Source organism: Pogona vitticeps, chromosome 2 (assembly GCF_051106095.1).
Source record: "Pogona vitticeps strain Pit_001003342236 chromosome 2, PviZW2.1, whole genome shotgun sequence".
In the NCBI taxonomy this organism is placed as follows: domain Eukaryota; kingdom Metazoa; phylum Chordata; class Lepidosauria; order Squamata; family Agamidae; genus Pogona; species Pogona vitticeps.
In genome coordinates this window covers 140529937-140545900 of record NC_135784.1, presented here as the reverse complement: position 1 = coordinate 140545900, position 15964 = coordinate 140529937, and the positions used below count along the sequence as shown (strand labels likewise).

General features: G+C 44.6%; 1 protein-coding gene across 4 annotated transcripts in view; it reads left to right on the top strand.

The window, feature by feature from the left end:
- CANT1 (calcium activated nucleotidase 1) overlaps positions 1–15964 on the top strand; it is a 40144-nt gene extending 24180 nt beyond the window's left edge. The window contains exons 1-4 of one of the 4 annotated variants that reach the window (XM_020813923.3): positions 8627–8757; positions 12436–13093; positions 14577–14780; positions 15442–15964. In XM_020813923.3, the coding sequence (XP_020669582.1) occupies positions 12457–13093; positions 14577–14780; positions 15442–15812 (1212 nt within the window). In that variant the 5' untranslated portion in view covers positions 8627–8757; positions 12436–12456 and the 3' untranslated portion in view covers positions 15813–15964. Of the gene's footprint in view, positions 1–8626; positions 8758–9660; positions 9861–10164; positions 10565–12435; positions 13094–14576; positions 14781–15441 lie in introns of those variants that run through there. The other 3 variants (XM_020813915.3, XM_020813907.3, XM_078384263.1) reach the window with 3 other exon arrangements.

Here is a 15964-nt window from a genome sequence, read left to right as displayed (position 1 = left end):
GCAGGGATAAAGAAAGTTACAAAGCTGAAAAGTGTGCATGGGTATGCTGCCCGCATGCTTTTGGGAATATAAATGGTGGCCAATGGTGTGATAGCATGAGTCCTCAGAAGGCTGCGGTTCAGCAGTGGAAAGGAGGCAAAGAGCCTGCTGTTAGCATCTTCTAGCCTTAGACTAAAAGGTGTGGGAAGGAGAGAATTAGGTTTCGGGTATACTTGTCTTCAGGTATGTGTTCTCTCAGATCAGTTTACAGCTGTTGCAGGACTGATCCCCTAAAGATTAAAGCATACCCTTAAGTGCCTTGGGTTCCTCAATTGTACCGCCAAAGAATTAAAAACATGGGAAGTTGCCTTCCACCAGCCTAGCCTCTTTGTCTAATAATCTGACTAGCAGTGGCTCTTGAGGGTCTCAGCCCAGAGACGGCACCAACCATTTGCTTCCAGGTGTTCTTCTTTTTTTTTAATGGACATGGCAGGGACGTTCTGCACGCAAAGCAAAATGTCCTCTGCTATGGAATTCAGGTTACCACTGTTTTCTTCCCATCACTTCAGTGGGCGCCAAAGTTCTCCCCATTTCTGGCTGTATCTTTTGCAGCTTCTTCTTCCTCTGCATCTCCTTTCATTTGTGCCTTGTCACCTCCTTTCTAAGGGCCTGTCCAGACGGGAATTTGGAGCAGTCTGGTTCACACATAACACGCTGTTGTTTTCAATGTGATCTATTTTTATCTCTCCCTTGAGTAATCCTTCCATTCAGACTGGAGATTCTCTGACAAGAAAGCTTCATACAGGTCTTTGGCTTGCTGGTTTCTTTGTTTGTAAGTTTACCTGGTTTACTCATGAATACACGAAGAGTCGGACATGACTAAACGAATAAATAACAACAAAAAGAGGTCACGGCAGTGGGGTGAAGGTTGAGGAGATGGGAGGTAACACCCCTTTTCCTGCCTTTTTCCTCAGCCCAGGGTCTGTTGGGGCTTGTGACGGTGGAGCCCATGGCATCAACATTGCTCCCTTCCTTCCTTTTTCTCACAGCTGTCATTCAGTGGAACACAGTGGTTATCCTTTTTGTTGTTAACTAAAGTAAGTGGTGTATCAAAATAGCAATGCATCAGCCTAACATGGTATTAGAATTGCGCTACATCAGTGATTTATTTTTAAAAGATGACAACAAAAATAGAGGAGGTGGTTTCTCCATCGTCCCTTTTAATATCACAACCCATCTATTATGTAACAGAGTTGTCACCTCTGATAACACCACCCACAGCTCCATTTGGATGCAAAGTGGTTGTCTGCACGGGCTACACAATAGAATAATTAGGAGCATGCCAGATCATGCACACACAAAAAAACAAAACTCAAAGGCCCCTGGCCTTGTACCAGAAAAGAGAGTGACAGCTCTTAAATGGGCAGGATGGGTTGATCCAATTTGGATCGAACCAAACTGTGCCAACATGGTCCAAATACTGACCTATGCCTGTCTAGACAGGCCCAAAGAAAGCAGTCCTGGTTCTGCTGACTCTATAAGGACACATAGCTTTACATAAAGTATGAGTGTTCAGGCAGCATCAGAGAGGAGTTACATTAAAGAGGACAGTGAAACATAGGGCAGGGAGCCTGGTAATCAAAGCAACTGTGACATAAGCCTTCACTCTGGGGAGCGGCACAAGTAATTGATCCTGACACCATGCTGTTTGAGACAGCTAATTTTCTGCACCTAATGCATTGATTGTCTCACTATTAATAACATTCAATATCATTATTCAGGAGCAGAAATGTGAGCAAATGCCATTTCTGCTCTACAAGCAGTCAACAAAGGCCCGAGCAAAGATGATCCGCTAAATCCGAATCCCCTCTTGTTTGACTCCTCAGTAGGCTGAGTTTGTCATGCTGTTTTAAAAACACATCTCTCTGACTAACACCCAGCCTCCTCACATATGTAGGTCACGGCTGTTAGCAAAAGCCTAGCATAGTTCATAGGAAACCTAAAAACACCAGTGACTCATTAAGAAGAAAAACCAAGCTATAGTCCGGGATGAAATTATTCCCCTAATAGTTCCCTGAACAAAATAAAGCCCTAAGCAGATAGCCATGTTCCAAAATGAAATTAGGAGAGCTAAGACTAATTCAAAACCAGTGCTCCTGACATAGGACTGAACAGCAGCAAGAAAGCTGGAGATGCAAGCCTTGACCTGAATCCAGGCAAGTACAATTCCAAGGAGAAGACTCCTTGGAAAAGACTTTGATGTTGGGAAAGTGTGAAGGCAAGAGGAGAAGGGGACGACCGAGGATGAGATGGTTGGACAGTGTCATCGAAGCAACCAACATGAATTTGACACAACTCCGGGAGGCGGTGGAAGATAGGAGGGCCTGGCGTGCTCTGGTCCATGGGGTCACGAAGAGTCGGACACGACTAAACGACTGAACAAACAAACAAAACAATCTCTGTAACTGGAACATGTGAACAAGGAAAACACTTTTAATTCTAACCACTTTGTTTTTTCCCAACTCACTCTTTTAACAAATTTTCACTATGGTGCAGGATTTAGTGCTCTGCCCAGGTTTTTCTGTCTTCTCTTCATACGAGGAAGTTGGAATCCTCCAATGAAACAGACTTGCAGGCAATTAAGGGACAGTTAAAAGAGAATAGTTCTTCATTCATCACATAATTAATATAGGAATCAACATATGCCAGTGGTGGTTTAGCTGACTTTGGAAGGGAATTAGAATTAGACACGTTCATGGAATCTGATTTTGCATCTAGCTTTGATACGACAGAGTACATGGAAATTCCACAACTAGAGGCACTTAAATCAGAGCCTAGAAACCTAACTTTTTCAGACTAAGTCTGTTTCCACCTTCTCGCACCAGCCAGAATGGCTCCACAGCTTTCATCTTAGATGATCAAGCAGGCCAAAGTTCATCATGATGGCACAGTATCATGGGAAATCTGTGAGGGCAGGTGGCCTCACAGCTGGATAGGGGTTTAACTCCTAAGCAGAAGCACTGCCAACTATTCTTACTGGCTGTCCCATATGTTTCCCCAGCAGATGGTATCACTCCTGTAGAAACTGAGCTGGCACTTGACTCCACCTGCAGTGCTAAGAGCGAAAGTGGTGCCGGGAGGGGAAGTGAACAGCCATTTGGTGGCGGGAGAGCCACCAGTAAAGCCATGCCCAGAGGCCCACTGAAATTTGGAATCAGCCCTGAGCATATATTTCCATCTAATAAGGAAGCATTAACTTCAAAGCAAGACAAAATTCACTGTGTAATATGTTGCCATCAAGTCAGAAGCAACCCAGTGGCCCCAATAGGGATTTCAAAGTAAATGTGATGTTTAAAGAGTGATTTTATCAGTTTCACTCCCATCCCTTGGGTTTCCAAGGCCAAACAGGGATTCAAACATAGGGTGTCAGAATCCTAGTGTCACTCTACCCATTACACCACCCTGGATATCCATATGCTATATTTCCAACATTGGAAGATCTGCCAGGCAAAAACAAAAGAAAATTTAAAAAAATAAAGAAGAAAAAACATTGTGGTGCCTCAAAGACTAACTGCAATATTTTAATGTGAGCTTTCATGGACAAGTCCACTTCTTCAGATCTATATTTTCCTCAGCTCTTTGTTGTCTAACTGAATAGTGGCTACTTCAGGCTACAATTCACCACCCCAAGTGTAGGTCATCTGAGAGAGATGAGAACATCTGTTTCTCTCGTGGCTGGAACAGGATGCAAATGTAAAGGCTTTAAGACATGCTCTTTCTCTCTCTTTCCTTTTCTCTCTCATCCCTTCCTTTTCCTCATCTGTGTTCCCTCTTCCCTTTATAATATCATCTCTGAGGAAGTAATCTTGCCTGTGAAAAGTAGTATACACAATTTGATGCCTTTTTTTAAAAATATGGCCTAATAAAGTTAACACCCTGATAATGGACTTTAAATTTTCCTTTCCTCATATTTTCCTTTCCCGTTTATTTTTCCTAATATCTATCATCGTGAAAAATGCTGGAGATGTCAAATGCTGGAGATGTCAAAAACTCTCTCAGCATAATATAACATTTTAGGTAATAAAGAAACTGCTTGACTGAGTACAGTATATTGGAAGACCAATATTAGATCCCCGAATTGAGAGAAAGGCAGGACAAAAATAACAAATAGACAAACAAACCTGAACATTAAAAAAATGACTTGGGTTCCTCTCACTTTCTCTTTTACAGTTAACTTTTATATGAAGGTGATGTGACCAAATCGCATTTTCAAAGGTGTGTGTGAGGGTTCAGGTTGAAACTCGGGTGGTCTCCCCTTTGCTTGTATTCCTACAGCTCTAAACATGGACACTGATATTGGTTGCAATAGCTAAACATTAATCTAGAACTATTAAATAAACAGTCTCCTTCAACTGGGACATAGTCTTTCTCCTTTCCTTCCGACTGGGGCGGCAAGGATTTCCATTCCTCTTGAACAAATGGGTTTCCAAAACTTGAATTCCAGGGGCCCAGTTACTCAGTTGCCAGTCCTTTATTTTCATCCCTGTCCATACAGGTAACAAGGACACGGGCGCTTCTCCCAAAAATTCCCCCAATTTCATCCTTTCCCCTGATTCTATGATTTCCCAGGTTCTCCCAGTCCCGGACTCCTATTCATCTCCCACGCTCGCCATTCTATCCTTTCTCGCCTTTCTTGTTCTGCTCTCTATCTCTCTTCCCTTAACCTCCTTCTCCACTCCCTCGTCTTGGTCTCTCCCCAGTACGAAGGTTTTGGGGGAATCACCACTATCCACCTATGGTCTGCTTCTGCCTGAGGTACTTCCAAGCTCTCCCACCGTTGCATCCAGGGGAATTCTAACCAGATCCATTCACACCCTGGTGGTAGTGTCTCTTGTTCTTTTATCTCCTCTCCTTCTCCTTACTTCTACTTCCATTGTATATTCTCTCTTTCTCTTTTTTATCCCCCTCTCTTCTCCTTCTTTCTTTCCAGCCTTTTCTAACTGGTCTCTTAGCTCTTCTATCCCCCCCCCCCGGGCCCTTGAACAATCCTTCCCTCTTGGCCCCCTTGAGGGAATCCACGGCATTGTCTGAGGGAGCTGACAGTCCATAATCCCCTTCGCTCTCCCCTTTGCGGGAATGGACAGCGCTCCACAAGAGGTGGGGTCATCTCCTGGCTCACGGGAGAGGGGGGTGAAAGGAGACATAAGAAACCCATTTAATTCAAGCAATATGGTTTTATATCAAAGCCATGCTTTTAAAAAGAACTCGCACAAAGCCAGATTTCACATCAAAGCCTTTTTTTTTTCAAAGTTCACTTCTGAACTAAAAAGTGCTTTATTGGTTCTCCTTCTAACCTCTCTACCTTTTTATCTTATGCAAGAACATTTCAGAGGCATCTGACTGTAATTCAAAGTTTTTCCCTATCCATCTCTTGGAATACCCACTACTCCCACCCTAGTCCTTTTGTCAAATGTCTTTCTTCTACAACTGCTCTCCTTCCTTAAATATATTTGATACCTCCACTTGAGAGAACAGAGGAAGAGCCTTGTTAGGAGCTGAATTCTGGATGTGCAAGGTCAGAGGGGACTTAATCACATGAGTTCTTATCTACAATTACTTAAGACTATGACTACTTGGTTCTGAACTGACATGTTATTCTGAGTCACTACAGAATTCATAATGGGATTGTGCTATTCCAGTGCCAGGACTCCTAGGTGTATATTCTTGGATGTAGACTCAAAACAAACAATATGGAACTTTTAAACGTATTTGGAACAAACAACAATTGTGTGCCACTGAGTGAATTCTGACTCATAGTGACCCTTTTCAGGGTTTTCTAGGTAGAGAGTACTCAGAAGTGGTCTCCTATTCCCTTCTTCTGGGGGCATTCTGTGACAGTGTAGCTCACTATATAAGGGAGGAAGTGTATGACCAAAACATGTTTCTCTCTTGCTGGGGAATGATAGCAGTGCAGCAAACAACAAAACCTGGCACCACACTTCAGAGCATTCAGGGCACACACCTGTGTGCAGCTAAGCTAGCAGTGCACTGAGTGCTCTTGAGTTGTATATTTCTGTACAGGCATGCCTAAGGACTGATATTCTATCTGAATAATAACTGTATGCCATCAAGTTGATTCAGACTTATGGTGACCTTTTCCAAGGTTTTTCTCAATACAGACTACTTACAGTAGACATGGTTTATCATTTCCTCCTTCCAGGACATTGCTGCTTGCCCAAGGGAGGCACAGTGGGGCATTGAACTGAAAAGGCCTCCTTCCACAAGGCAGGTATTAAATGTTAAGCGTACATTAAGTCATAAACTTTTTTCTCTCTTTTTGAAAAGAACATTCCAGGGCCCCAGTTACAACTGCACAAGTTATGGGGTGTTTTAACATTTTCCCCAACCACTAGCAATATCCACTGCTAGGACCTGGGAGAGGGGTTCCATCTTCTGTGTCTTCTGCCTTGTATTGAAAAGAAACTGTATTCAGAGTGGGCTGGAGCCCTCCCAATCTCTGCAATGAGAGGAAAGTGCCCTCTTTCATCATAATCTTGCTGGTTGTCACTGTTGGACCTCTCAGCAACCTTTGATATCATCGACCAGAGTAACCTCCTGGGACGTCTCACTGGGATGGGACTTGGAGACACTATTCTGTAGTGGCTCCAGTCCTTCCAGGAGAAATCAGAAGGTGTAGCTGGGGGGGGGGAACACTCCTGTTCAACACCTTGGATGTTGGCATGTAGGATCCGTCAGAATTCTGTCTATGCTATGAATATCTACACAAAACTGCTGGGAGAGTTTGGAGTTCAGTTTGAAAAGGATGTCAGTGACACCCAACTCTGTACTTCCTCCCCATCTAAGTCCAAGGAAGCTGCTTGGTCTCTAGATCAAGGGTCTCCAAAGTACGGCCTCTGCTTCACATCCGGCCCACCTGACCTTTATATCTGGCCTGTAGATGTGTGGGGACAGGGGCACAGGTGTGTGGAAATTCATGTGTGCAGGCGGGAGTGCAGGTGGGCAAGAGTGCAGGCATACCTGGACATGCTCTTTCGCCCTCACAAATATATTATGTGGCCCTCTGTGTGAAATGTTTGGAGACCCCTGCTCTAGCTCATTGTCTTGTGTTAGTGATGGATTCAACGAAGATGAATACAGTGAAACTTAAAACAAGTCAGAGGTGTTCCTAGTTAATGTATTCTCAAAGGCTTTCACGGCCGGGATCTGATGGTTGTTGTGGGTTTTTCGGGCTCTTTGGCCGTGTTCTGAAGGTTGTTCCTCCTGACGTTTCGCCAGTCTCTGTGGCCAGCATCTTCAGAGGACTGGAGTAGGAACTACGTCCATGCTCCTAGTTAGTTTTAGGAAACTTCAGCCAATCAATAACTGGGGTTAGTTACAGGTATCATATAATTCCCCTCTTACAGCACTTCCACTGGCTGCTAGTTTCTGAGCACAATTCAAAGTGCTGGTTTTAACCTATAAAACCCTAAGTGTCTTGGGTCCAAGCCATTTTAACAATTGTGTCTCCCTTTATGAGGCTGCCCAAGTATTAAGATAATTCGGGGAGGCCTTTTGCTCAGTTCCACCACCAGTGTTTGGTGGGGACACAGGACAGCTTTCTCTGTTCCTGCTCCCAGACTTTGGAACTCCCTCCCACAGAAGGCCAGGATGGGCACATTTTTGATGTCCTTTTGCAAGCAGAGGAAGACGCCCTAGCCAAACTACACAAGAGCACAGTTTGCTGTCCTCTGAAGATGCCGGCCACAGAGACTGGCGAAACGTTAGGAAGAAAAACCTTCAGAACACGGCCAAGAAGCCCGAAAAACCCACAACAACCATTAGATCCCGGCCGTGAAAGCCTTCGCGAATACAGAGGAAGACCTTTCTTATCAGGCAGGTTTTTCCTTTGGGACTGGCTATCTGAGAGAGTTTTTTTTAATGGCTTGTTGTGTCTTGTTGCATTTAAACATATGTTCAGTGTTTATTTTCTGTTTGTAATATATTTGGTCAACTCTTTTTAAATATTTACACACAAGTTTTTTACTTTTAAATATTTTAATGATGTAAGCAATTTTAATAAAATGAGAAAGTCAGGTTAAAGGTATTTTAAATAAATAAATAAAAATAATAAATAAATAAATAAATAAAACAATTTTTCATCATCCTCAGTCCCGCGCGGTCTAGGATGCTCTCTGTCAAAATTAGCTCCTGTTGTAGAGAACAAAGCCTGTCAGGCGGCTGCGGCCCAAATGCCTGGCGCTGAGAGGCCTTCGAAACCGAGCACTGCCAACGGCGCGGTCGCAGGGCCAGCCCTGGAAAGGAAGGTTCCCGGGGGACAGCAGCAACCGTGGCAAGAAAAAAGCCAAGCCTGCGCCCTTCCTTACACCGCCTAGTGTCGGTGATGAACAGGGACGCTTAAAGACCATTTCCTGATAGCGGACCAGCCGACCTCACGACGAAACGCCCTAGAGCAACCCAGTCGTTAGTGCAATGAATGGTGGGAAATGTAGTTTATTTCCTTTAAAAAGTCTTTCCTGGCGCGGGAGCAGTCGTCTTTTTTCCTTTAGGCCGCGAGGGGTGCCGGGATTCGTAGTCGTCTTCTAGGTGCGATGCATGCTGGGATTCGTAGTACTTGCGGAGGGAGGGAGGGAGGCAGGGCGGAGGAGCGAGCGGGGGGAAGAGAGCGAGCGAAAAAGAGGGAGGGCGGGTGTGCCGCGGAAGGACCTTCCCCTCCCTCCCTCCCTCCGGTTGTTCCCGGCGTGGGGAGGAGCCTGATCGGTGAGTGGTTGCTGGGGAGGAGAAGGCGGCGGCGGGGAGGGGGGATGACCGGTTTCGCGTTGTCTGTATTGTCTTTGACGTGATACCTGGCAAAGAACAATTGGGAAGGGGGGTTTCCTTTGCCGGCTCTTCCCTTCCCTTCTCACGGGCCCCGGTCGCCCAGCTGGGCTTGGGAGGGGGGGGGAAGCCTGCCGGCCGGCCGTCCCAACCACCCATGTTTCCAGCCTCGGAGGCGGGGCGTTGCCTTGGGTGGTTTCCCTGGCGTGGTTTGCTGCTCCTGCCAAATCCTTCAGCGCCTTTTCCGCCCTGGATACCTGGGGCACAACGGTGGTGGAGTCGGGTCAGGATCACACACACACACGGACACACTCTCTCACCCCCCCAATCAGCAGCCCCTTTCCTCGCAGGCCCAGAGGCGATGCTGCGCAGGGAAGATGGCACCCCAAGGCAGCGCATCCCTCCCCTCCCGTCCCCTCCCCAATGGCTGTTGGCTGTGCTGGCTGAGCAGGATGACTGCAACGGCGAGCTGGGAATGCAGGACTGTTTTAAGCCCCAAGGGGTCACGATCCACGGATGGTGGAGGATGCACCCACCACAGACAACTCGGTGCAATGGGGGCAAGGAAGTTTAAGCCTGAGATCTAGTGATCCTGGCAAAATCCCTTCCTGTCTCCCACTAAGTGCCCCTGAGATTGCTGCATGGTCACTCCTTCCAGCAGCAATAAAACCTGAGTCTCAGAAAGAGGACAGTAATGGTTGCCTATCTCGTTCCTAATGATCTTTGCTAAGAAGCCAGGGGAGAGAGCTTTTTTTCCTTTGCAGCCAAGTAAGTGATCAGCTGAACTGCATCAGGAGGTGGGTGGGACCTTGCTGGCTTCAGGGGCCATCCAGGGGCCATCCAAGGGCTGCTGGTTGTGCGCTCTTGCCGGAGTCCAGCACATCTAAAAGGACCAGGTTGAGGAAGCCGTGACAGAGGTTAAGTGTTTCTCCGTGTTGATGCCTAACACCCACATCAGCAGCTTATACTTACCTGCATGTCCTTCTCTACCGACGACCATGTGGCAAGAGGGCTTTCTGGATGTTTGCAGCCATCCAACACTTGCAGTAAGATACCCCTTCTCTTTCTGGTCATATCTTGGCCCAGCAGTTCTATCCTTGGAGGACTTTAGTACGCCTATACGTTTAGTCTTGGGTTCTAGTTGGTCAGCTGCCCCAGATGAGCATCATAAGGGCCCAGATGGTTTTAGTGGTTTGTAAGGCCCAGCCGATGAGTTTTCAACCAAGGCTGCCAGATGGGGCGTGCCGAGGCTGTGGAAACAGAACCCTCTCTGTTCCAATGTCTGGGATGATAAGACCAACACTGGAACAGGAATGTGAGGCCATTGTGTGCACAGTACTGTAGTTTTTTTTACCAGCACAAAAAAAAAGCAAAAAAAAAAAACCCAACTTGGTACAACTTGGGAGCTGTGATGCTGCTAAACCCTGAGCAGTTGTCATAGTTTGATAGTTATGAAGTGCTACAGGTGGGATCCAACATGATATGAATTATGGGGATCCTATTGCTTGCAAAACCTGAGGCCTTATACCACACTCACTATTCAGGCAGAACAGGAAGGAAAGCCTGTCTTATCTTTATGCGGAACTGGTTGGGCAAGTCGGCAATCTTTGGCCTGATGACATTTCCTGATTTCATTTCCTGGATCCGGGAGCTGTGCTCAGGAACAGTATTCTGCCACCTGTTACCATCTATAGGTATATCTGGATCCCCAGAACTGCCAGCAAGTTATGAGCGGGGAGCAGTCGAACAGGTCTGGAAGGCCTCGGGCTTTGGCATTTCCTACTCAAAATGATGCACAAAACCAATCTTCTGGGGTGGGAGATCCTTTATTGGTGGGTGCAGCCACGACTCCCCGGTTTTTATTGTCTGCAGTTAGAAGGCTCATGTTAGGAACTGAATCAATAAGAAGGGAGTTGGAGCAACGGGGCTTCTGGGACCCAGGAATTGTGGGTTGTGTTCCTGGCCGGGAAGGGCAAGTGGCCTCCATTTTCTCCTCTTTTCCTGATTCCCACTTCTGTGTGCCTTTTTGTTTGGACGGCAACTTTACTTTGTGCAGTTATTTAATTAGTAGAGCTTTGATTGATTGGTGTTGGTCAATCTCAATTGCTGGGAACAAATTACTGTATGTGAGTTAAGAGCTTGCCTGTTTGTTTGTTTGTCTGTTTTGGGGGGGGGGGTTTCCTTTGGCTAATTTAGTTCCAGCCTGTAGTTTTAAAGATTCCATAATACTCCACTTTGGCAGATTTAAGAGATCGTGTGAGTTGATTGTATAATTTATGTTGGGGAGAGTAGATTTCGAATCCCCATTCAAACACAAAGCTAGTATTAACCAGACCCAAATAAATTGTGTTAAATACAGCTTATAGATAGCAGCCGTGCCATATAAATTTCGTAAGATTAATAAGGTGATACCAGATGTATTTTGGAGAAATTGTGGATCAAAAGGTTCATTGAAACACATGTGAATCTCCTACTGAAAGGTCAGATCATTCTGGGATGAAGTGATAGATTGGATGAACAGTTAACATGGGAAAAGGTAGTCCCTAATGATACTTTTTATATTTATTTAAAATATTTATATTTGTAAAATATTTGTGTTCATATAATAAAATATTTATGTATAATTATTTAAAATACTTATTATTTAAAACATTTTTTATCTTTTCTTTGCCCTTAAAAGGACCCAAGGCTATAGGATATGGACAGAAGCAGTGATGGAAAACTGACTACTCGCTTCAGACTGATTTGAGAGAAATAAAAAGAATGTTGCTAAGATTTGGGACCATTTGTTGGGGCTTTTAAAAAAGTTGTATTTGAATGAGAAATATGAGGTTTTGCTGGATTTTTGGCGTGAAACCTTTGAAGTTTGATAGAATCCTTGAGTTAATGGATTATAGGAATGGATTATATCGTTCACAGAGATAAATTTATTGTTATATGATTATATAAGTAATTGAGTTATAGGTCTTTGCATTATAATTGCTTTTGTTGATTTGTCCAAGGATTATCAATAACAGTAAAAAAAAAAGACACAAAGTTTGTTGGCGATCGTGGGACAGTTTTTGTCTCTGAGCCTAAGACACTTGACAAAGTCCCCCCCCCCCAATAAATGTGAATAGGAACACAAATTCTATCCTGAGCTCCATGGAGGATGAATGAGAAAAACAGTATTAATGGTAGATGTTAAGGCTGTTTTACATTTTCTTCACTGTTTTTTAAAAAAACCTTTTATAAAAGGTTTGATAGTGTGATGAAGTAAGCAGTTAAGCTGCAAAAAGAGAAGTGATTATTAGTCCACTGAAATGCTTTACTCAGTTCACAGTTTGCATGTCAGTTTCTGTTGAACAATTTCCTGCAGCTCCAGCAGGAATCTTAGCAGTGCTGTATTCTCCTTGGAAGAGCCACGCCCTGCCCTTTTTCTTTTCCGTTGCAGCGTTCCTGACCCAATTGCCTGGCTTTTCCTTTTGCTGCTGCAAAACTAGGCCACTCTTAATTATTTTCACATTTACTTCTCCCATAGACATGGGCAGGTTATCACAACACTCTGTCTTGCACTGCTCTCCTCTCACCCACCTGATTGCAACCTTCTGACCCTTGCTGACCCTTTTCTTTCCTTCCCAGGTTCCCAGGAACCTCAGGCTCATGCCCGTCCCAGTGCGCCCACGCCTGCAATGGGATGATTCTCTAAATCCCTTGCGGATTAGCGTGGGCAGCCTCCCAGTGCTGGCGTCCATGACCAAAGCAGCTGATCCCCGTTTCCGCTTGCGTTGGAAGGCCATTGTGGCAACCTCCCTGGCCCTGGTCCTTGTGCTACTCCTACTCTGCTTCCAGCGTTCGCCCTCAGCAAGCAGGCCCGTTCTTCCCAATGCTCATAATTGGCAGCTCAGTTCACTGGCTCATGAGCGGTACAATGACACCTACCCACTTTCGCCACCTCAGCGGATCCCAGAAGGTGTACGCTACCGCATCGGACTCATTGCTGACCTTGACACGAACTCCAAGGGTTCTGGTGAGCATACCTGGTTCAGCTACCTGAAGAAAGGTTACCTGACATTGTCATCTAGTGGTGACCATGTGTCTGTTGAATGGGATACCAAGGATGAAATGTTGGAATCTCACCTGGCTGAGAAAGGACGTGGCATGGAGCTCTCTGAACTCATAGTCTTTAATGGAAAGCTCTATGCTGTGGATGATCGCACTGGTGTGGTCTACCAGATTGATGGCACCAAGGCAGTACCTTGGGTGATCTTATCTGATGGAGATGGCACTGTTGACAAAGGTGAGCTCATGATGAATTGACTTTGATTTCTGTGCAAGTTCATTGCTTGACATATGTATCAACCCTAATTTTATCAAAGTTCCAGATATACCTGAGGCTGCCTCTAATTTTTCTGTGTCACAGAGTTACCATGTCTTTTGATCCAGATATCGCTGTCCTCCAATTCCTTTACAGTATTCTTCAGCTGTTAAACTGTACTAAACTCAGTTACTTCCCCTTTTTTTACCACTGGGCTGAGGGACCACTTATTTTTTTAAGAGTATTCCTTATGAGATAAAAATAACTGATTTTTTTTTTGCAATTACAGTAGAACCTCAGTATCCACTGATTCACTTATCCACGGTCACCTGCAGTCAATGTAACTAGATCACCAGAAGCTGTTTAAATTCTGCAGATCCATTCCTCAGATTCAGGCCAGATTCTCAGATCTCTTGAAGCAAGGTTTCACAGAGAAGCTATGAGAGAATTCTTCCTAGCTTGGTAGAAGGGGAGGAGGTTTCTTGAAGGAAAAATGTTCCTTTTTCCATACAAGTAATAAAGTTTAAAAGCAGAGTGTTAAAATCATAGTGTTAAAAGCAAAGTGTTTGTCTCATGAAACTGAATCACGTGAAGCATTTTAAGCTCTGGCAGATCCATTCCTTGGGGCCAGACCAGATCTTCAGAGTACTTGGAGTAATGTTTCACAGAGAAGCTAAGGGAGAATTGCTAGCTTGATAAAAGGGGAAAAGTTTCTGATGGAAAAAAGTTTGTCCTCCCATATAAGTAAGAAATTAATTAATTTAAATTTAAAAGCATATTTACTAGATGTTTGCTCAGTGTTTGTGAGTATCTGTGCTTTTTAAGCATCCAGGGGGTGGGCTTGGAACCAATCCCCTGCAGATACGGGGGTTCCACTGTATTTTACTCTCCTTTTTTGGTCCTAAAAAGGTTTCCCAAGTCAACTTCCCAAATTAAGTAACACATGTATATGAGAAAACCCCTAGCTATACAGTCAGGAACTAAAAAGCAAAGGCTAAGAGCTTCAGAGTAGTTGAAAGCAGTAGCATAGAGCCTATGTAAAAGTGGTTTAGTTTAAAATAACATGAAATCACATCAAAAGGAATAAAACCAGGAGAAGGTGAAAACTAAGGTAAGGTAAGAAAGTCTTAATGCCCTCCAAATACTCAACAAAGAGAACAAATCATTCAAACTTTGCTAGAGAGAGAATTCTAACAGTATGAAGCTGCAACTGAAAAGGCCTTTCCATACATCTCATCCAAATTCCGAAAGCACTAGGGAGCAGAGTAAAGTCTTGGATGAGGAATGCAATGAGATGGGCAGCTTTTGTAGTATGAGACGTAGCTTCAAATAACCTGCTGAAATATATATGCCATTCTTCTCAGGAGGGAACAAGAGTAGCTTATGTCCATCTATCCAGGATGTCTGTCTTTTAACTGGACAATCAACTCAATGTTGACTTGAACTGTTGTCTTTTTTTGCCCAGGGTTTAAGGCAGAGTGGCTGGCAGTGAAGGATGAGCATTTGTACGTGGGAGGCTTGGGCAAGGAATGGACAACGACCACAGGGGAGGTACTGAATGAGAACCCCGAATGGGTGAAAGTTGTTGGCTACAAAGGTGATGTAGCTCATGAGAACTGGGTGGCCAATTACAATGCCCTCAGGACTGCTGCTGGAATCAAACCCCCAGGTAAGCAGTAGGGGAATTTTTGGATTTGAATAACTTGGGATAAATATGCACATACCTATGTATTTTCTGTAGTTCTGTTTCCAATATGATTTTCCTCCTAAAAATTTCATATTGCTAAGCACCAGAGTTGATGGGGGCATAAAGGAAGGAGAACAGATGATGAAGAATTTGGGGAGGTAAGCTACAGATGCCTTTAAAGAGGGAAGGATAGGGAGTAAGGTCCACTTCTTTCTTCTTGCGCATACTTCAATTTGTTCTTGGGCACACTATGATTGCTATAAGATACTGTGTTAGTGTATGTAATAATTCTAACCAGCATTTCCCCCAGGACTTTAAGTTGATAAGTTCTTAATTCTGTTACTTCAGTGTACCGTATTTTTCTGTGTATAAGACGCACCCCCTTTCTAACCCAAAATTAAGAAATCTAAGCAGGGCTTAGCAAGTGACAAGAAAGTTCCTGCTTTCCCCCTGCACTTTCTTGTGAAGAAAGTGGAGGGGAAAAGCGGGAATCGAAGTGCTTTGATCCCTCCCCCCTTCTTACTTCAGTCCTTCAATTTTTAATCTAAAGATTTTAGACAAAAGTATCTTATACATGGAAAATATGGTATATGTCTCCACTCTCGTAACTGCTGATAATCTGTTTCTCTTTCCTTCCTCCCAGGTTACCTGATCCATGAGTCTGCCTCCTGGAGTGAGAGACTCCAGCACTGGTTCTTTCTGCCCCGCCGTGCTAGTCATGGACGCTACAATGAGCAGGAGGATGAGCGCCGTGGCACCAATTTACTGCTCAGTTCCACACCTGACTTTGCCGATATCACTGTGAACCACGTTGGTGATATCATCCCCACTCATGGCTTCTCCTCTTTTAAGTTTGTCCCTGACACCGATGACCAGATAATAGTGGCACTAAAATCTGAAGAGGATGCTGGACATGTGGCCACCTACATCACTGCTTTCATGCTGGACGGCCGTTGCCTCCTGCCTGAAACTCGCATTGGTTCTGTCAAATATGAGGGCATTGAGTTCATCTGATGGACAGAAATGGATTCTTTGAGACAGGCTGATGGACTGGGAGGAGGGTGGCTACAGTTCTGCCCAGGGCTTTTGTCTCTAACTCTGCCTCAGCTGCAGAATGTTGTCATGGCACCGTTTTTACCTTTATAAAAGGAAATTTTGCTACTGTC